This window comes from Anabrus simplex, chromosome 11 (assembly GCF_040414725.1).
Source record: "Anabrus simplex isolate iqAnaSimp1 chromosome 11, ASM4041472v1, whole genome shotgun sequence".
Lineage (NCBI taxonomy): Eukaryota > Metazoa > Arthropoda > Insecta > Orthoptera > Tettigoniidae > Anabrus > Anabrus simplex.
In genome coordinates this window covers 55,190,431-55,213,932 of record NC_090275.1, presented here as the reverse complement: position 1 = coordinate 55,213,932, position 23,502 = coordinate 55,190,431, and the positions used below count along the sequence as shown (strand labels likewise).

The window sequence follows — 23,502 nt, the reverse complement described above, 5'->3', positions numbered from 1 at the left end:
GATTTTTTTAAAAGATAAAATATAAGTTTGAATGAAATTGATCTTTAACTTAAAGTGAGCTACACTTGTCTCAAAATCCATAACAGGGTGTCTGAAAAATGCCGTTCAATAATCGTGGCTGCCATGAAGGGGTTAAGGACAATAAAAACAAGGTTAAGAACCATCTGTTTAATTCACAAATATCATCTAGATTCCATTGAGGATAGTAACGTAATTGTGATTTTGACAAGGTCTGGACCCAAATATCATTGAAATGACTTAAATAGATTGTTCTGAAATTGTTCTGTTTAATGGTGATGAAATATCAAGATTGACAAAATAGGAGGAGTACAATACTTCCTTCACTCTCATTGTCATTAGAAAATAAAAATAGATCTTAGACCAAGCAGAATGGTTGGAAAAACTCGTGTTACTTTCCCCACTTGACTGTGGATGGAAATTGCTAGTTAAGGAGGAGGTTCCTAGCCTCGTTTTAATTGTCCTGATCCTCTTCATCACTGCCTGTGATTATTAGGCAGCAGTTTTCATACACCTTGTGTATTTTTTTTCTCTTTCTCCATATTTCCTTCGTTTTCCTGTGTTTAATTGGTGGGTGGTTTCTATATTCCAGGACCACTGCTACAGCCAAAGCAACAGATACTACTGTAGCTGCATCTACGACTACACCAGCAATACCAGCGACTGTAGCAACAGCTACTACTGCTCCAGATCCATTTAGTGCCAGTAGTTACATGCATGGCATGATGACTGGGGCAAACCCATTTTCTGTGCCTCCTCCATCTGTACCACCCCCTCCTGTTCAGCCTCCTCCTGTACAGCCTCCACAGGTTCAGCAACCACCACCACCAACAACACTTCCTCCTACTGGAGTGCCACCACCATCGATCAAACCCCCTCATGTTGACCCATACGGAAAGTCTTCTATGGGCAGTAGCAATGATTATACTATGGGTTATCAGACCACCAAGAGACCATATGAAGATGATCCTTATCGCCAGGGAACAGACCATTATTCTACTGGTAGTGGTATGGATCCAGCTAAGAAACCTCGTGATGATTACAGTGTTGGTAGTGATATAGGAAGTGGACATGGAAACAGAGGTGATGGAGGTTACCAGTATGGTGGACGGGGAACTGGAGCTGATAGATTCTCACAGGGAGGCGGTGGAAACCGCAGTGGCCGCTGGGGAACAGATAACAAGTCTGACAGACAGGATCAGAGCCAGAGACCTCCTCCTCCTCCCAAAGCGGTAAGTAAAACAATTCTTAACTACATACTCTTTTTAATCAATTCGTGGATCTGGCATTTCTACACAATGGGCTGTTTGTAGAAATGGTATACAGTAGAACCTCGATTATACGTTCCCGGAAACTATGTTTTCCCGTATTATTCGTTCAAATTACCTGTTCCCGGGAGCATCTTAATTAAGTCACGTTGTAAAAATCCCGCCTTATCCATTCCTCGAAGAAACGATTTCCCGGTTCAACCGGCCAGAAATTTCAGTCCCATCAACGCTAAATCCTAGATCACGCGTTTTTCAAGAAACTGTAACTTACGAAAGGACGGCTACAGCATACTTATGGATCATTGCAGTAATTCTAAGAAGTACTGTACTGGAAAAGCGATTGGCGGTGAACTTGTGTAAGGGTTCATCTTAGCATCACATTCGGGTAGTATTGTTTAGAGAATCCTCGGTAATCATAAATCAGAGAGTGCCCACGACAATTGGAAGGAGACAGAGCGCATTTCGACAGCTCTATTTGAAGACAGAACGAGTTTCGTCAAATGTTCGTACTTACAAAACTTCTACATTATGTGCAGGGTTAGTTGTTCTTTTTTTAATTTTTCGAATGTATCACCAAACAGGTTTTCGGCATTTCCATCAGGGCACTGTATAGTCACTGGGCTTTCAGGCAGGAATTAAAACTGTTCCTTCTTAAGTAACACTATTTTAATATTATTGTATACCGGTACGATTATGTTATCGAGACCAGAAAAGATGTTGCACCTTTTTTTTTTTTTTTAATATACATAAAGCCATTGGAGGTTTTGGGATTGCCTACTACTTTCTTATTCCTAATATAAGACTGGGAATTTCATGTTTTTGTGTTACAATGTTATAAAAGCCGCAGTCGTTTTATTTACGCACGTTACATTTAAAATTTTTGTATCATTTTGCACTCGTACCGACTTGTACCACAGCTTGTACGGTGAGCGCGCTTTCCAGCTGAGCTCAAGGTCGCGAATAATCGTAGTTTCGGAAGTGTTAATGATATTTTTTCTCTTTTCAGTTTGATTGTGATTGTGACGGGCAGTACTAAATATAATGCATTCGAGAACTTGAGGATTGTTACTTTCAAAACCATATTCTCGAGCTCAATATAACCTTTAAATGTCGATGTAGGCCTAATTTACGCGGTACAAGATTTCCATATGCTGACGAGGAACATTATACCGGTGACCAAATTACAGTGGAAGATTTAAAAACAAAGGATTTTGTCATGTTGGATGCTTTTGCATCTAATGTGCTTTATTTTATTAGGTTAGGGAATGAAAAAACTACTTGTGGTTGATTGTTGTTTGGCTTGGCGTTACGGGTATTAGATTTTTCGAATAGTTTAGCTGATCAAAGTTACTGAACTGAAAGAAGTTTTCAAAGGAATATGACGATATTTTCACAGGAAACTGACAGACTTTCCCCGGCAAAACTGAATGTAAAGTCTCCAGATGTTTAAGTCGCGTACTCGACTGGATGCTGAGATTAGTAAAAGGATTCAAGCTGGAAGTTGTTTCTATCATAGTGTAAGAAATATGTTATGGGACAAAGATGTGCCAATGGAAGCAAAGGATACTATGTACAAGATGTATTACATACCCATAACAACTTACGGAGCAGAAACTTGGACAATGACAAAGAAGGATGAGAGTCGAATACAAGCAGCCGAAATGAAATTCTTGAGGAGTATGATACAGAAGAGTAGACGAGACAAAATAAGGAATGAGAAAATCCGGGAAGAAATTGGAGAATTGGAGTGGAAAAAATGAATGATAAAATAGAGAAGAGCCGACTAAGATGGTTTGGGCACATAAAGCGAATGAGCGATGAAAGAATGACAAAAAAGGTGATGGAAATGCAAATCCAAGGAAGGAGAGGCCGTGGACGACCACGATTGAGATGGAAGGATACCATCCAACGCAGCATTATAGAAAGAAACCTGGACTGGGACACAGTGTTGGAGGAGGAGTGGTGGAAAGACCGAAGAAAGTGGAGAGGAACCATATTTGCCCCTACCCGGCTACAGCTGGATAAAGGGAAATGATGATGATGATGATGATGATGATGACTGGTAATAAACGTTTGAAGCCAGCCCCGCGGTCTAACTTGCCTGCCTCTCACCCGGAAGGGCCCGGGTTTGATTACTGGCCAGGTCAGGCATTTTTAGCAGCATATGAGGGCTGGTTCCAGGTTCAGTCAAATTAGTACGTTTACATGGGGATTGAGATCGATTTGAGTACACTTACCGTATTGAATATGATCCCCGTTTACAATTACATGTGGTAGGCTATTTGAGTATCGTATTGAATCCGCCAGGCAACATCGACGTATACGAACGATGCGGAATTATACTAAAATCGATATCACCTCCTAGAATTTTAAAACGCCAAATGCAGTAGAAGCCCAGGAGATAACTTTCAGTTTTGAAAGTATGTGTGGTATTCCAAATGTAATTGGTGCAATAGATGGAACGCACCTTCCAATTTTACCCCCAACAGAAAGTTATCATGATTTTGTTAATCGCAAGGGCTGGCCGTCTTATAATATGACTAGAGTTGCTGATCATTTATACAGGTAAATGTATTTACTGGCTTATTACATTTGTTATTTCGACAGAATTTTGATGATGATTTCGTCCAAACAAACATGGAGTGTGTGCGGTCGTTTTCAATACTATCTCAGTACGATCAGTGTTCACATGGAACTCAATTCGAACAGAGTACAATACGATCCCGGATTTTACCGTGTCGACCTTGAGACTCAATCCGAACTGAGTCCCCGTTTACATGGCGTTTTGAATACGGGAAGTGTACTCAGATCGATCTGAATCCTGCATGTAAACGTACTAATTCTACGATTACGGTACCTTCAATTGAGGAGCTATTTAATGGTGGTATGGCGTCCCCGCTCTAGAGAGCCAGGAATAACGGCTGAGAGGATTCTTCACACTGACCATGCGTCACCTGGTAATCTGCAGGCCTTCGGACAGAGAGCAGTCACTTCGTAGGCGGAAGGCCCATTGGAGCTGTAGTCTGGTTTGGTTTAGGGGCATTTGTAAGATTATACGTATAAATGTTCATTATTGTGATGTTTAGCCAAATTGTTGATGGTTCATTCGTTCCCGGATTTTCCGTTTTCCTGTGTTGTACGTTTTTTTTCCGTTGTCCCTCCAAAAACGGAGAATCGAGGTTCCACTGTATAGACTACCATCTGAGACTCACAAGAATTCGCGGCAGCTTGTATATACGACACAAGTAACAGATACTACGCTAAGCTACTAACAATTGTCGTGGTAAACAGTGCGAGCTCTCCAAAACAGATGCGTGTTTGTTATTAAACTCTTCATTATGCAGTACTTACAGTAATGTGTAACTAAAGCGCAATTGCACTACCAATTTTAAACTTCACAACAGCACCTTAGTTCACAAGAATCATGGGGGATGGAACCAATGTTTCTTGTCAAGCCTCGAGACTTGAGATTGGTGCATGCACAGCAGTCATGCTTACCCTCCGCACCCCTTACCTTCATGCACGAGACTTCTCGTCAGACGACCCTCGTGTCTTTGCCGTTAAACAGTGTCCAAGTATGGCTGCCGCATTGCAAAGACTTTATCACTTGGACACTGTCTAAAGCCGATATTCAACTGGCCATGTTTAACTTTTTCGCTGCAAATATTGTGAGCGACAATCCGCAACCTCCGTGCTGAATTATTTTTTACAAATAAAATGCCTCAAAATACATGAAATGTATGAAAATTATCTAAGATATTTCATATGAACTGGCAAAATAATTCTAGAACAGTTTTCAGTTTTATTTTTTTCCACACACATTAACAGAGAAAATCATTACAGTAAATGAAAATGTTGTCCACCTTTTCAATACCATGAATGTTTATTGATGTGAATATATATATCATAACTTTTAGAGAAGGTTGGTACTAGTTTGGACGCTCATTGCGCGTCATCAGCCAGCAAATCAATTGAGCAAAATGCAACTTATCGAATTGCAATAAATAACTCATGATAGCACCTACAAGACAAATGTTAAACTATGACTAGTTGAAATATAAAACACATGACAGCAAATACAAGGATTAATATTGAAAGCTAAATTGTCAAGAGTTAAAACAATTATTATTATTATTATTATTATTATTATTATTATTATTATTATTAGCGTATGATGTGTACATGACAATCAAAATAAAACATAATACAAAATATACAAATATACAAGTTGTTGACAGCATCAGGACTTCACTTTTATATTTTAATGTCCAAATTTTTTATCCATGTAATCACTTCTGGTGTTACTTCAAAAAATTCCTCCACAGAGCCAGGAAATGCACTTAGGGGGCACTCGTGAACTATGTGCTTGATAGACTGCACTTGAGCACAACAGTCGCAGCAGGGAGAATCGACCCATCCCCACAGATGTAAGGCTGCGCCAGTCCTACCGACACAACATCGGATCCTGTTCAGGGTTGACCAAACAGTACGGGGCAGATTAAAGCCAGCCAGTTTCATGCTGGGGTCGGAGAGATCACATAAGCCACTGGGTGATGACATCCTCCACTCTTCTCTCCAGGGATTCCTGGGATTGAACCGAAGACATGAGAGGTCCAAAGCTGTCTTTCACGCTGGTTTTCTTGATTTCAGCCTAGTTGTAGTGTGCTGCTTTATATCCTTATATATAGGAAGGGCCTCATTCTTCACTATTCTGCACCATAAGCTATTAAGTGCTTGTTGTCTCCTTATATGAGGGGGAGAGATGTTGCAAAGGACAGGTAACCATTGCGCTGGAGTTGAATACAGCGTGCCGGATACAATACGCATAGCCTGGCGAAGTTCGATATCGATTAGATTGCAGCGAGAGCTATTTAACCATATTCCGGCACAATACTCAGCTGTAGAATACACCATGGCCAAGGCGGTAGTTCGCAAAGTATTGGCGTCAGCTCCCCATGAAGTTCCAGCTAACTTGCTCAGCAGGTTATTCCGAGTCTTAAGTTTGGCGGCTGTTTTTTCTATGTGACTTCGGTAAGTCAGTAATCTGTCTAATGTTACACCTAGGTATTTTGGTGTACTATTGTATTTCAAAAGTTGATTCCTGAACCGTATCCTAGGTTGATAAGTAGCCTCTAAGTTGTTGAGATGGAATGCGGCTACTTCCGTCTTTGAAGGACTTGGCTGAAGTCTCCACTTCCTAAAGTATTCATCCATCACCCGTAGATCTTCAGACAGTATATCCTCAGTCTCCTTGAAAGTAGGTCTCTGTACTGTTAGGTTTATATCGTCGGCATAAATGAATTTCCGAGCTCTAGTTTCAGGGATATAATGGATGTACAAATTGAACAGTATAGGGGCTAAGACTGAACCCTGCGGTAAGCCGTTATTCAGTTTGTGAAATCTACTCCTGGAATTTTCAGAGAATACTTGGAATAATCGATTACTCAATACATTATCAACAAGTGTAATCACCTTAAGACAAGGTATAATCTTGATGAGCTTCAGGAGGAGACCCTCTCTCCAGACAGTATCATATGCCGCTGACAGATCAAGGAAGACAGAAACATTTTTAAATTTCTTCTCAAAACCAATCTCCAGATATGTTATGGCAAGGACTTGGTCACTACAGTCTCGCTTGGGGCGGAACCCAGCTTGCTCTATTGGGATCAGGTGTTCAATTGCAGGAGCTATCCTGTTCAGAATTAGCCTTTCCAGTAGTTTATATGTAACACACAATAGCGAAATTGGCCTGTAGCTCTGGGGTAGAGAAGGGTCCTTTCCTGGCTTCAGTATCGAGATGATTTTGGTTCTGTTAAATACTGGGGGTACACGTCCAGTGTTGCAGTATACTGCTAAAGAAGGATGCCAGCCAGCGTACAGTTGCGGGGCCACAGTTCTTCAGTAGCTCTGGATATACACCGTCAAATCCAGCTGCTTTACAATTCTGGAGGGACTTCAGGCCATGTTCTACTTCCTCTGGAGAAAATGGTCGAGAGTAGATGGTATGAGGTTCAGCTTCTTGTCTTAACCGCTTGAGCTCAGATCGAATTTTTCTGCTGTATTTCTTATCTTTCATGGGCCTGGATGAGGAGACAATGTAGTTGGCAATGTTCTCTAAGTTTATAGATGATCGTTTTCTTGCTGGCTTGTTTGAAGAGTCCAATTTTCGGATAAGAGACCAAGCTTTCCGGCTTGAGTGAGTAAAGCTGAGCCTTTCAACAGTTTTGTTCCACTTTTCTTTCCTGCAACTGTCCAAGGATGCCAGCAGTTCGGTAGCTTTCTCATGACTGTTGTCTTGTTCGTACTCTTTGTATATACGGCTAGTTTCCTCACTCCACCCAGGTATGTAATCTTTACGGAATCCTCTCTGAATACAATGAAAGCAAAACAGAGGAGGTAACAATAGTTAGGGTATGATACTCGCGAAAGTAGTCCAGCTTGAGGTTTGTAGAAGATGAGGTGTATCTATATACAACATTTAAATGCACCTACTAAGGCACATTTTAAATGTAACATTAAAATGATGAGGGTATGGTGCGTATAACCATCTAAAACATATGACAGCACCTATAAAGTCACTGTTAGATTATAACCAGTTGAAATGATGTGGTGTGTCTGACAGTAAAACATAACATTTTTGAGAAGGTATCCTAGTTGTTGAGTCTTGATAAACAAGAGAATAGTCCAGCTTGAGGTGCATAAATCATAAGGCAACATACGTTATCAGTGGGAAGAATGATCTTTTTCTCTTAAGTTGCGGTAATTAACAGGCTTAATTCAGGTGGTTTCGAAGCCAACAATGTGGTCGTGTGAAGATCATAATTTGAATTAATGTCACGATTACCAGTTCAATATGGAAACCTGGAGACCTGACGGAAAGATTGAAAGCCAAATTAGGCGTGATATAAATGTACATAGCCAAAAGAAATAGAAGGGAAAGGAGGCGAACTCGCCTTGAGTAGCGTGATAGCATAGATGTTGAAAGGAGAGGAGCTGGGCTAATGAAGAGAGCAATAATGGAGGCAGAGTAGCAGAAGGGAAGGAAGGGGGAGTGGAAAAAGGAGGAGCGAAAGCTGAGGAGTTGGGCTATGGTGGGGCAGAGGGATGAGGTAATGGGGGTAAGTGACGGGGATGTGGATTGCACATGGCTTGAAAGTAGTGCTAGTGTTTGGAAATCTGATATTTTTAAACAAGTTAATTAAGAAATGTAATCCCAATTGAATACGGAACAAAATGAAGTTTCTAACTTTCAAAGAGAAAAACATGTCCATGGGAGCCAAAAATACACTTTTCTATAAAAAGTTCTATTTTCCTCTTTCACAAGTACTACATTCCTCTTTCACAAGTGCTAAATTCTCAACAAACTGCACAATGCTTTTTCAACAATTACGAATGCGAGACATTTTAGCTATTTTACAAATCAGGGTTGTCCATAATATTCAAAGTACTTGCTGGTCATCGCCTTCAGTAGATTGGTTATGACTATTTCCTAAAAAGAAGCAATCAAAGAACATCTCATTTTTTAACAATGTAAAAAAATTAAATTTAAGTCAGGGTTGGCCAAAATAAGAAATGTATTGAAAGACTAAGTTCTAAAATATCAACTTGCATAATTTACAGCAGACACTCTAATGTGTCCCTCTTCAAAACTTCACTAATGTGTGGTATATTTCGAAGCAGGGGTGAACACAGAGAGCCACGTCACATTTGACGCACATGTACCAGGTTTTTTGCCTCTTCCTTTTGACAGTTGTGTTGGAGCAGAGATGGCAGCATCTTGTAGAAAATTTCTTCTTTGGAGTAGGTTGTACAGGGGATGGGAAATTCTCTGTCAGTCTGAGTGGTAGCGAATACAGTAGAGACAATACGCGACACTCAGCGAGATATCGAGGGACAGCTATTAGAGCTCTCTCTAGCGGATTGACCTGAGAAGTACTGATTCTGTCATAAGAGCACGTGTATTTGTGTGTGAAGTTTTTGGTGTTATTTGTGCATTTTCAGTGAGTTGACATAATTAAATATTAGCGTGTATCGTTCCTTGATATCTCCTCTCAACACGAGGGGAAAGGTATGTGCTGTGTTTGGCTGCAGTAACTATGAAGTAGAGAAGAATGCGCAGTCTTTCTTCCGCTTGCCTCATGACAAGAAAATAAAAGTAATATTGTGTTTGCATATATATTCTTCCAGTGACAGATTTTTATAGTATCTTCTGACATGCTCAACCCATAGTTTAACTGGCTTAAAGTATAATACACATATTTTATTGTGTAGTGCAGCAGGTAACCTTCAATACCGATGTGGTGTTGTTGGTGTGGTCTATGGGTTTGATTTAATTCAGGAAAATATATATGCATATGAGTGTGGCTGGTTGCGTTCCAAGTTACCCCATTTGGAATGCTGTAATGCGTTGCCGAAAATATGGGTGATTTAAGAAATCTACGTATTTTGTTGAAACAATATGCTTTACCCTAATGTAATGGCATTATGGCAAGTATTGCTTATAGGGAAAGTTTGAATGTTTTTGAGGCTAAATTTATAGATTTTCTTTCTGTTAGTAGGCTTCAAGTTAAAAGGAAAATTGTCCATCTCTTCAATGTAAATTCATTGAATCATGTGTAAGGAATGTGCTGATATTTTTGTTGACAAGTGTTTTAATATGATGATACATTACTTTTAAATGAGAAAAAAGAAAAATCTACCCGTGAACGTTCAGGCAGGAATTCTAAAGCTAAAAAAAGTGATACGTAAATGAAAGATCAAGCCCTTTCACAGCAGTCCATTTCACATCTTGATTATATGTCTAATTTCAGTCTTTAAATAATCTGTTAAATAATTCTTCATTTATCCAGAATTGCTTTAGCAACTTCAAAATTAATATCTTAGTAACACTTTCTTTCTAGACGTAATTTATTTATCCATTTACGTATATTCATTTCCATTGGATATTTGAATTTAGTGCAAATTTTCAGGTCAAGACACGAGGAGCGCCACTTGAGACTTGTCTCCCATTTTAACAAGGCTAAATCCGGAAGTGTCGCGTATTGTCTCTACTGCATTTGGTGGTAGGTCACCAGATTTAGGACGTCCTCTTTTACTGGTTTGTCTAGAAATGTGGTACTTCTGGATGAGTTCCCTTATAAGCTGTAGCTTGAAATCTGCTAGAGATATGTTCTGTACAGTTTTGACATTGAAGAGGGCATGAAAATTTAGAACAGTGATATCCGGCTGGTGCAAAAATAAATTTCTGTACCATTTTCTTGACTTCCACACACACTCGATAAAACTGATCATGTAGGATGCTAAAAGGTTTGTTTTTTCCCACCTATTCAATACATAAATTTTATAAATTAGGAATTTATTATTGATCATGTCTGACCGGTCAACAGGACCCATGTACTTGTTATAGTCAATAACGTAATGGGATTTCTCTATAGGCAGTCTTGTCCATCTTCCCTGTAAGTATCATGTTGTCAATATGTCAGGTGGTCAGAATACAAACTTCCCTACAATCAAACCACCTGATGGCAATCATGTTATCTGTCGCTTTTGATTCAGTGGGTCCTTTCTTCAATTTTGTAGTAAATTTTGGCATACCCCTCCTGACTGTACCACATGTTGGTTTTGTTTTTGTGTAGGTGATCGTACAGTTTTGGACTTGAATACCAGTTATCTATCCACAGTGTATGTCCTTTCTGCAAGTACCTTTCAATTAGCATCAAGACAACTGCACCTTATACTCCAAATTCACGTTCAGGAATTATTTCTGTAGTTGACCCTGTGTAAACAATAAAATCCAGCACAGATCCGGTCTCGCAATCGGAGATAACAAATGTCTTTATTCCAAATCTGTCTCTTTGATGGGATAAACTGTATGAATGAAAGGCTGCCTTTGAAAAGCGTCAAACCTTCATCAATGCAAATGTTTTCAGACGGGGTGAACGTTTCTCTGAACTTGTTTCTGAGATGGTCAATTACAGGCTTTATTGTATACAGCCAGTCACCTTCAGGCTGACTTGTCATTGAAATGTAACAACTTCAATAATAAGAGATACCTGCCTCTAGATATGAAATCCGAGAACTGCGGGGTCAGTATTAGAGGATCATGATTCAAGAATTGTAAGTTTCTTCATTCTTGCCCTAAGCATTGTCATGGCAAAAAAGACACAGTTCTTCAGGTTCGGTTTCCCTCTATTTCTATAGCCTTGAACGTTGGTATTGTTTGCGGAACAATTACAAAGTGTTCGTTTGTTTTCAACTGCTATATGCTCCATAATTTCTCATGAAAAAGAAGCACTATAATACGTCTACTAAAGTCGCTGGTTCATCATGAATCACACCAAATGATATACCCGGCGAACTGTCATCAAAACTGCGTATTACAGGACTAAACATATTACCCATGCGCCATTGAAATAAATCAAGTTCGGAACGAATCCTTTTCCTGGTTTGTGGAACTGGTACTTTGAGGCTCAGCACTGTCACTGTCATCACTGTCACAAGCACTGTAATCCCTACCCAAATCGCTGATATCTGAGTACTCACCTCCCGATTCAATGTTATTCAGAGCTTCTATAAGTTTGAACTCGGAAAGAACGCACCGTCCACTACTTGAAGCCATTTTTACAAACCCTGGACACAGGTATTTTGCGGGACTGCCATCCTAGGTTGCACATTGAGCTGAGTGCATAATTTCAGATATTTGACCGCAGATAGCGTTATTATTATTATTATCGTATGGCATTTACAAGCATAATCTGTAAAAATATACAATTAACACACACATTAAAATATAGAGGTAATTCAACTAGAATGTCCAGCTTCGACAACCAGTCCACTGCACTTGGTGTCAATTCATGCACAGTCCGTAAACCGTCCTTAAATGCTGACAGTGGACAGCTCTCAACAACATGAAGCAATGTCTGCTTCTCAGCACCACACTCACACGCAGCACTTTCACAATATCCCCACTTTTTCATCATATATCGGCACCTGCCGTGGCCTGTTCTGAAACGGTTGAGTTTTGACCACTCATGTTGAGGAAGATGGAAACCTGGCACTTTCTTCGTTGGGTCTTTAATCAGAAAGGCGTTAGTGGGTGGACATGGTTCCCATCGCTGTCTCCATTCTGCTGTTACACTGAATTTTTCATAGGAGTGTAGATCAGTCCAGAGTGGATTCCTGGATTTTAACCTCATCACAGGTGGATCTCGTAAGGCATTGAACAAAAGTGAGTTCCTGTGTGCAAAGGTCTTCTTGAGCAACTGTACTTGTGCTGCTTTTCTCCTCAGATCTGGAGGAGCAATGTTTGCTAAAACAGGCAGCCACTGAGTAGGAGTCGACCTCACTGTACCAGTAACAACTCTCATGGTTTTATTGAGCTGTACATCAATCTTGCTCGAATGTACGCTGTTTTCCCACACAGGAGCGCAGTACTCACCAGCCGAGTATACTAGATAAAGTGAAGCAGTGCGAAGAGTGTTTGCATCTGCACCCCAGTTGCTGCCCGCTAGTTTATGCAGTAGATTTACTCTTGTACTCAGCTTCTTTGACAGATTCGAGCAATGCTGTTTGAACGACAAGGACCGATCCAGTGTGACACCCAGATATTTTGGGAAGAAGTTGTGGGAGACTTCTGTTCCATTAAAAAGCACATGTAGCTTCCGATTAGCTTCCATGTTATGCAAGTGGAATGCTGTTACTTCCGTTTTACTAGGATTTGGTTGGAGTCTCCATTTGTGAAAATAGTCGCACATGGTAGCTAGGTCCTCTGTAAGTACATCCTCACAGTGAGCCAAATCCGTACTCTGAGTAATTAAAGCTAGATCATCTGCAAACTGTATCTTCTTTGAAGTTGTTCTAGGCAGGTCATGGATGTAAAGATTGAATAGAATGGGAGATAAAACTGACCCTTAGGGTAAACCATTATTTAGAGATCTCCACCTGCTTCTTTCAACATTCAGAAATACAGCAAGTCGATGGTTGGATAACATGTTGTTTAGTAAGCATGCTAGCTTCTGACAAGGGATGACCTGAACAAACTTGAGCAACAGTCCCTCTCTCCAGACCGTGTCATAGGCTGATGTAAGGTCGACAAAAGCTGCAGCAGTCTTCAGTCTTTTCTGGAATCCTGCTTCAATCTCTGTTGTCAGTGTTAACACCTGATCACAACAACTACGATTCTTTCTGAAACCCCCTTGCTCAACTGGGATGACTCTTTCTATTGCTTCCTGGATACGGTTAAGTATCATTCTTTCAAGCATCTTGTAGATTACACTAAGGAGTGGAATTGGTCGATAATGTGAAGCATCAGTTCCTTCCTTTCCTGGTTTCAAGACTGCAATTACTTTGGCTTGTTTTAACAACTTAGGTAATTTACCAGTTCGTAGAATTTCATTGAAGAAGTTGACTAGCCATTGTTTTGTACCAGGGCCTATGGCCTTCAGAAACTCTGGATAGATTTCATCCAGACCAGCAGCTTTATTTATCTTTATCTTGGATAGAGCCTTGTCCAGTTCTTCAGTACTGAAGTCACAGGAATACTCCGGATGGGATGTCAACTGTGATCTTCTCGTTCTTAGTTGCTTCTTAACACTCCTTGCGTGTACCTTGTCCATCTTCGCTCTGGAGATTTGTGTCAGTCTGGAGGCAATGGTGTTTGGGTTCATTGGCAAACTTCTGCGTTTCATTGTAGGGTCACTACCAAGTTTTCTTATGAAGTTCCAGGCTTTACGACTAGTGTGTGAAGTCTATCTCTGCTGTAGTTCTGTGCCACTTCTCTCTCCTCGATTTATTTAGAGCCCTTAGCAACTCATCAGCTGTTGTTTTATTAGGAGAGTTCTGATATTCGGTGTAGAGCCGATTACATTCTTCTGACCATCATGGTATATACGTCTTGCGATATCCCCGGGGAATGAACTTCCTAGCATTAGCTTTTATGGCGTTGACAAATCTATTGTAATTTTCAGGAACTGGTCGTATGCACTGTACAGTGTTATCAAGTCCTTCTGCAAATTTATCCCACTTTGCTAGTCGAAAATTCCAACGAGGTTGTGGTACTGAAGACACAAGAGGGATCTCAGTGCCATAGTAAATAACTGGTCTGTGTTGACTGTGAGGAAAGGAACTGATGACCTTTCGTTGTACCATGTGATGATTCTCAGGAGTTGACTGTGACACTATGCACAGGTCAGGAGAATAATCCTTTAGCCACCTGCCAGAATGAAATGTGCCAGGATGTTTAGCATTGTAGACGAGTTGTAGGGAGTTTGCTTCAATCCAGTTATTTAGGTTGGACCCATTGTCATCTTCAAATTCGTATCCCCATGCTGGGCTATGACTATTGAAATCTCCGACGTACAAAACAGGGTGATCAAAAACTTTTAATGAACAGCTGGACCAACTGACTGCTGGTGGTTTATAGATATTCACAACAGTAATGCCTGAGATTTCCACTTCCAGGACAGAGATATCTGTTGAGTTGTCTTCATAAACAACTTTAAAATCAGTTAACTGGGATCTGATGTAAGTTGCGATCCCATAACGTTCATCATTGATTGCTCCAGCAAGATTGTAACCACCTATTTTTCCTCTTCTGTAGAGATCTTCACTGTCACTGGTATGTGTTTCCTGTAGTGCTATCAAATCCACGTTGTTCTCCAGCATAAGGCGAGACAGATACTGACTCTTTGGTGGTGATATGGATTCGATATTTAAGTGACAAATGCGGAGATTGTTACCAAGTCTGATCGACAAGTGTTCTGGTTGGTCCTGAAAAGGACTGTTAGTGGACATAGTACTTGCTATCATCTGCTAGTTGCTGTGTAGCAGCACCTTCGTGGAAGAATCAGCCGGTATATCACCGTTGCCCAGGGAACGCCCGAATACAGATAGCGTTAAAATGCAGTCTCCGTTTTGACTGATGGTCCGTTTTGCTGCTAAAAGATGTAGCTTGTTGCCACTCCAGTTTGAAAAACAAAGGAAACTCTTAAAGGTATATATTTCCATTTCAGAAATTTACCTAAAGTTACCGACGAGATATCTCGGGTGCAGCAAGTACGTGACGTATTACCGCACCCAAGATATCTCGGGTGTAGCAGTGTAAGGGTTAACCTCTTAGCTGGGGATTTTCCAATGAGAAGCAAACTTTCATTGTGGAGAATATATTTTGGCTGAATACGAGTTAATTCGTGACGTCCATTATCAAGATGTGGGTGACACCCAGTACTCTTCCGTGAATGACTAAGGAAGCCATCCCGCGCATTATGCTCTTCCGTGAATGACGAAGGAATTTGTCCCGAGCATTATGCATGCACAGCTTCGCGTAAGAAGAGTCCTGCTCGTTTTGACATTAATGCCTTATGGCCGGTGGTCATCTGAAAATTTGTTACGGAAGTTAGTGTTACAAAATGTGTGACGGTAATGAAACCCTAGCAACCCCGCAGGCTGTCGTGTAAGGTCAGTAAATGTTAACTAGCAACCATGCAGGCTATGTCTTTTGATTAGTGGTCATCTGAAATTAGCAACCGTGTTTTGTGTGGCCATGACAGATGTATTTATGATCACTTAATTTTGAGAAGTGAAAAATGGTTTCTTTTGATTTGCATTTGGTAAGTTAACCTTAGCCAAACATTACACGTTCTTATCCGGAACCCAGCTACTACCGCGCGAATGATAGATGTGTTTTTTCAATTTTTTAAAATTACGCATTTTTGCGACGGTATGCTTCCTCTTAGGGTTAAAATATTAGCCAATAGATGCCAGGAGCGTATAGACAGCACCTTTATTTAGAATTTTAAAAACGTGTTTGTTCCAAAGCGTGGTTTCAATTCTGGTGTACTTAAAAGTTGGTAGATGCGAACGTTCTTGTTTTGCCTTTCCTAACATTGTGTCGCGGAAATATATTCAAAACGAGGAGGGGCTTCAAGGACGTAATTTCATGGCTCGCGGAGAGAAAAGGATATTTGTAGCCTGTGTTGTCTGTAAGGCCCAAAAGTAAGAAGAGACTATTCATTATTGTAAAACTTGCACAGCAAAGCTATTCTTACACCCTGATGCATGCTTTGAAATGTATCTCAAAAGTGAAAGTTTCTAAACGGTCAGGGAAGACTCAACACCACATGTATAAAATTGTATCATAAATACTAGTTAGATTGTTACTGTACATAATTATTACTGAATGTGCTAGTTCAATATTTATAGCAGTAATCATAGTGAATAATGAAGTAGGGTGGAAAGTGAATTACAGGTCTGTTATTTAGTGATCTTAGTTGAGACTACTTTGTGTTGTGCCTTGTGCCATTTTCGCACTAAAACCAGTGGTTAAGGATTTATTTTTTCAAGATTATATGGATATCTACAAGCTGACCTCCTGAAATCGGGTAGGAATGACTTACGAACAAAAAATATTTTTTCAAAAAATAATTGCGCTCGTAAGCAAAAACTTATCTGCTTGGCAAGGGTTGAATCATAATTCAGTATTTGATTAGTCTTTTTGCAACTACATTATGATACTAGGTCTGACACCAAGTAACAACAATGCCACCGTCATAATGAAGTACATTACTATTACGCTATCGGTTTTCTTCAGTGAGACTCCATTTATAATACAGATTCTAACTCGCACATTTTCACCACTTACGTTGTCCTCTCTATCCAGATAGCTGTTATCTAATTCGTGATCTGAATCAATGAGATGAAGATTACGGTCCTCATCTTCATTTCCAGTTTCCAGCTTCCTGGGTCGGGTTGCGAAACAAGGACCTCCATTGCTGTCTATATCTCCACCCCACTTCTCTATGCACTTCCACACTGAATCTGTCCACCTCTTTCGGGGTCTTCCTCGTGGTCTCTTTCTGGTTAACTTCTGTGAGGAATTTTTTTTTGGCACACTCTCTTCTCCCATTCTCGTCATATGCCCATACCACTTTAGCTTTGTTTTTTCTATTCTGTTTTGATGTTTCAAGGTTCCTGTCCTTTTCGTTATTTCTTCATTTCTAATTCTATACCTTCTGGTCTTGCCCTCGATACCTCTTGGGGATTTCATCTCCGCTGCCTGTATTCTACTCTCCTCTCGTTCTGTTGTAGTCCACGATCCAGCTGCATAGGTTAGTATGGGTTCATAACAGGTTGAATAAAATACTTTCTCACATTTCTTAGGGACATCTTGGTTCCACAAAAAAAAAAAAACCCTTACACTCTTGTAGAAGCTGTTTGCTTGTTGTGTTCTTTTTCCAATTTCCTTGGTAATCTTTCCATTTTCTGTGATCACACTTCCAAAGTAATTTGAATCTTGTAACCACATCCAGAATTTTACCATTCTGTTTTATCTTTCCTCTTCCTTTCCTCCTTCCTTCCTGTTATCACTATTGTTTTACTTTTCACATGCGTTTTTTTTGTAAAAGTGCTATTTGTTCGGGGCGTCGACCTATAGAGATCTTTTGCCCCTACTTGCACCATGTGTATCAACCTGCGTGTAATTGGAATGGAGGAAGTGTAGAGCATTGAATGTGGGGAAAGGAACGTTAAAGACGATGCAAACACCCAATCCCCAGGCCAGGGATATTAATCATTTACAATTAAAAACCCCTGACCCAGCTGGGAATCGAACCCGGGGCTGCCAGATGACAGGCGGACACCGGGGCACCGGACCTCTCTGTGCTTACTTTCATCCCAAATTTTTCTCTCTCGATTCCATACATCTACTTGTTTTTGCACTTCCGTTTCATCCTCCCCCATATTACTATATCATAGCTTTTGTTACCTGTCTTCCCAATCACTGTTTAATGTTCTTATGAATTTCATCCTTGACTGATGAATATTATGGGGGATGGCACACTTCATTGTCGGAGACCAGTTTCAACTTTAAACCATTTTGTTTTTCCTACACTAGTCTTCACACTACTTCCACAATTTTTGTACATAGCTTTTATCATTTGCACTTCCACTCTGTTAACTTGTTTTTTCCTTAAGTTGTCCCATACCAACTGACTGGCCGCACTATCATAGGCTTTCTCAATGTCAATTGTCATCACTATGTCTTTTCGAAACTCCCGTCTTTTCTCCATCATATGTCTTAATGTTAAGATCAGGTCAAACGTTGATCTGTCTTTCCAAAAACCATACTGTTCTTACAGTAGAACCCCTATATAACATTTTTATAGGTCCCTGATTTTTTTAGATTTAAGTGTGGGTTTACCTTTCTACTCCTTCTGTACTGTCTGCGCACACTATCATAGGCTTTCTCAATATCAATAATTGTCATCACGAAAGCAAGCAGTCACCGTAATGTAACGAGTACTATGAGGCATTGTAGTAGCAGTCAAAGGGAAGCACCAACATTTAAATACTGTAAATATTTAAATATTGTAAAAATAAAACATTAACACCTCAAGATTCTTGGATTGACGTGCCTTTTGACTAAGCTCTCATATAAACGATCTACTTCCAATGTAAAATCTGCTCGTCAAATCAAGACCAGTTCGAGGAAACGACCAATAGTTGCATTTCACCGTCTACAGCTAATAGATTACAGAAACATGCCTCAAATCAACACATGAAGCAGAATATTTCAAACGCATTTAAGATTTTTAGCTTTAGACACTATTGCAATTTAATGGAATTAACAACTCAAATTTTAATACAATAAGTCAACTAACAATTGTTTTTAAGAAACAGAAAACTTGAGAATTTTAGCCAAATATCATTATTGTGAAGATATTACTGTGTTTTGGACGTCAGTGTTTTTAGAATTAACGAATATCCCAATTTTAGCACTGTCATTTAAATTGTTAAACTGTCCATTGTGTTTACAAATGCCTATGTTTACGTATTTTACCACTTAGTTTTTAGAATCATAATTAAGTACAAATTAGTTATAAGCAAATTTACAGTGACAGGTCTTAACCTTGAGATAAATTACAAAGGCTGAGGATGCTTGAAACCAAGCAAAACATGTCCCTTTTAATGTAGTGTTGTAGCAATGTGAACTTCTAACAACACATAATCAATTGTGTTGAAAAGGTGTAATAGAAAAATAAAAAATAAATTTGTATGCAAATTACAGCAAATTTCAATACGGGTCTAAACGTAAGATTAGTAACCTAGGTTTACATAGCACGTATTATGAAAACATATTTCAAGCTCCCTGTAGAATAATATTTCCACTATAAATTTACGCGGGAACAGCCTTTCTGAAATTTAACAAGACACGAAAGTACATAACCCCTGAAATTATTTATGCACACTGCTGTATTTTGAGAAGAAGTGTCACCTTCTTATTTTATTTCAGTACATAGTATTAGAATAAAGCAATTGTTTACTTCAGTCTTTATTTCTAAGGAGTGTCCGACTCGTTGGCTGAATGGTCAGCGTACTGGCCTTCAGTTCAGAGGGTCCCGGGTTTGATTCCTGACCTGGTCGGAGATTTTAACCTTAAATTGGTTAATTCCAATGGCCCGGGGGCTAGATGTTTGTGCTGTCCCCAACATCCCTGCAACTCTCACACTACACATAACACTATCCTCCACCACAATAACACGCAGTTACCTACACATGGCAGATGCCATCATCCCGATGATTGTATACACAAGTTGTGAGGAAACCTCGGGCTCGCTCGAGATCGACTAGCTCGTGCATAGCGAGGAATCTATACAGAAAATGATCGATCACATATCGTAGTCATATTGTCGCTGCCGGGATAAAACCTATGTGAAATATTTTAGCTTAGAACTTTGGCCAGTAAGGTTCTGTCATCTAAGGTGCAATATTGTGTGAATATTGTCAAAGCATTCTCGCTTTTCATAATGTATGTACTGTGGGTCAGAATATCTCCAAAAATATTATCACATAGGAGGTTTTGTCCCTGCAAGGATGATATACTGTATTTGGTTCAGTGTATGAATATTGATAACGGATAAAAACTAACATAATACCAATATAATGGTCCGTTATTGGACATTATAAATTTTCCAGCTAACTCATTCTTGGTTGCTTGCGTTTCGCCCTCGTGTGCTCAGTTAGGCTCATCAGTTGGGACTTAGCACACCACCCAAGACGCAAGGCTAGTGCATACTGTGGAGGTTTTTTTTTTTTTTTTTTTTTTTTTTATCGGGGGGGCCCCCGAAGCCCGCTCCCCCCGCGTGACCAACGATTCAATCTACATGGCCTCCGACATGCTATTATTTCTAAGAAGGAGAAAGAGAGAGCGGGGAAGAGTGGGAAGTGATACAAGGAGTATCTGCCTGTTTCCATGTCAAACACGCTACCAGGCGATATTGTATTAGGTATATGGTGTTGAAGTTTGGTATTGAAGGGTCAGGGAAAAACCACATAGGCAGAAAGAAGAAAGAGCCTACATGTAAAACCTGACATCTTTTGATAGCACATGCAAGGATGTGGGCTGGAAAAAGACCAGAGGTTATGTTAGTTAGGAACAGGTAACATGCACAAAACATAAACCAATTCCTCGCCATTCCATCGTCTGGGGATCAGTCCGTCTGGGCACTGCTGTGACTAGCACGGTCCTTGCCGGCTGCGGAGCCATGCGTCGAGTACCACTAGGGCCTGTCGCACAACTCCACCTCCTTGGGGTACCTCGTACCCAGTCTCCGATCCCGGAGAGTGAGGCCAAGCCCGCCGAGGCGGGGGCCTCCTGGAAGGGGGTGGGTCATGGCGCTGGGCCTCCTTCCTCTCTGCCCGCGCCATGGCCCGGTAGACAGGGCAACTGCGATGGGAGGCCGGGTGGCCCCCCGAGCAGTTGGCGCACACCGGCGCGTCTCTAAGTGCTGCGCAGGCCGTGTAGTGGTGATCACCACCACAACGGTTGCACCTCACCTCGAGCCCACAGCTGACCTGACGGTGGCCCCACCTCAGGCAGCGGAAACACTGCAAGAGCTGCTGAGGGGGACGTTTTACTCTCACCTGACTGCCGCTACCCGCTGAGGTCCTCTCGTGATTGGCTCCTCGGTTGACTGCTGTCCTGGGAGCAGTCCTGGGTTGCGGCTTGGCGGTCCTCTCCTGGTGAGCCAGCGACGCTTTCTGCTTCCTGGTGCGGCGTCGCCTTCTTCTTCCCGGGGGTTGCTTCTCGGCGGGGGAAGAGGCCTCGTCCTGGTGGCCCTCCTCCCGGCCTGGTGACCCCAGGGTAGCTGATGGCTCCGTTGCGTCGCCGTCTTCTTCCTTCTCCTGGCTGGCGGCGGCGTCGGTGCTAACGCCTGAGTGCATTCCCTGTCCTGTGGGGCGCACATCGAGGTCTGCAGCTCGACAGACGTGCTGTCAGGCTGGGCCTGGACAGCAGCCTCAGAACGCCAGGGGGCGTCCTCCTCCACTGAAGTCGCACAGTCGCGGCGCTAGGGGGCGTCATGCCCCACCTCCGTGATGGCATCGCTGGTCGCCGGCTGGGTGGCCAGGACTAGGTCGGTATTAACCGCCCTACTCCTTAGCCTCCTCGGCGTCTCTCTGGTCTCCGTCGCGGCCCTGACTGCGCCGGTGTTCATCCCTGGCACGCCGTCCCTCCCTGGTAGACGGATGACCTGGAACAGAGTAGAAAGCTCCTTCTGTGCGTCGCGCATCCGCTCCTGGTCGTGATGCCTGATAATGAGGCCTCCTGGTCGGAAGCTCTCGATGGCCATGGTTGTCGAGATGATCCTGCCTCCTCGGCGAGGGCGCCGCATTCTGTCCAGGACGAGGCCCCGTTCAGAAGTTACAGGGCGCCCCGGCCTGTAGTATACGAGCAGCGCCTCGTACTCCGGATCGGTGTGGCCTTCGGAGAAGAAAAAGCCATCAGGGGGGTCGCACCCGTCCCTGTACGGCTCCTTCTCCACCTCTATATCCGGCTCCCCCTGCTGCGGCTCCGGCTCGGGTGCAGGCGACTCGAAGTCCTCCGCTGCCCAGCAGTACTCCGACGATCGCCACACGTCCGTCTTCTTCATCCTGGTCCTCCTGAAAGAGAATAAGAATAAGCGAGCACTGAGAAGTGCTCAGCTCAGACAAAAGCTCTTTCGAAGTCGTACTAATAAGTACAGCTGCCTGGTTAGCACTTGAAAGTACTGAGCGCCTGGCAAGGAGAGAGAAAGTGGAGCGACAGGCACGTACGACCTCTCGCTACGACAGTCAGCTGCTCCTTATACTGTGGAGGCCACTGCATAGGCTACTTGAAGCCACCAGCAGTGCCAATGCACTATGAGAGCTATGTCTCATTTCCAAAAATTGATGCCTGCCTGGCCATCAGATAATACAGATGTTGATTCCCATAGGGAATTTAAAATATTTGTCCCGAATGAGTAAATTTATAATACCAATATAATGGTCCGTTATTGGACATTATAAATTTTCCAGCTAACTCATTCTTGGTTGCCTGCGTTTCACCCTCGTGTGCTAAGTTAGGCTCATCAGTTGGGACTTAGCACACCACCCAAGACGCAAGGCTAGTGCATACTGTGGAGGCCACTGCATAGGCTACTTGAAGCCACCAGCAGTGCCAATGCAGTATGAGAGCTATGTCTCATTTCCAAAAATTGGTGGCTTCAAGTAGCCTATGCAGTGGCCTCCACAGTATGCACTAGCCTTGCGTCTTGGGTGGTGTGCTAAGTCCCAAACTGATGAGCCTAACTTAGCACACGAGGGCGAAACGCAGGCAACCAAGAATGAGTTAGCTGGAAAATTTATAATGTCCAATAACGGACCATTATATTGGTATTATAAATTTACTCATTCGGGACAAATATTTTAAATTCCCTATGGGAATCAACATCTGTATTAAACATGCCCGAATTTGCCCGTAGTAATGGATGAATCAATAAAAGGGTTTCTCATTGTAACCGAAGGATATTGCACAGATGATTATAGGAATTTTCGAAGTTTATATTAACATTGTCATTAAGACGGGTTTCCCTTCTGCTACAGTGGCCCGGGTCGGATGTGCATCTGAGTCCGACATCTCACTTTAACACGTTGAGTGCCAGACCGATTTTCATAGGATTGCCGTCCAGTGCTGTGAGCTAATAACATCGAGTTACTCCCTGGTGGCAAAACGTTCACAGGCTTAACCAAGCAAATGATCGCTGAAATGAGGATGTATTTATGATATATTAAGTTAAATAATTATTATGTATATTACGTAAAATATTGCGACCCCATATGGGGTTGTATTGGTCATTACGAACTGTACACGTACACGCGTCCTCATATGGGGTCGTACTTATACAGTAGTTACTGACACGAA

At 41.7% G+C, this 23,502-nt stretch overlaps 1 protein-coding gene across 8 annotated transcripts in view; it reads left to right on the top strand.

Moving 5' to 3' along the window:
- Positions 1–23,502, top strand: part of ZAP3 — a 491,484-nt gene that overhangs the window by 75,225 nt on the left and 392,757 nt on the right. For all 8 annotated transcript variants that reach the window (XM_067155237.2, XM_067155235.2, XM_067155234.2 and 5 more), the window contains one exon: positions 611–1,250. In XM_067155237.2, the coding sequence (XP_067011338.2) occupies positions 611–1,250 (640 nt within the window). The remainder of the gene's footprint in view (positions 1–610; positions 1,251–23,502) is intronic.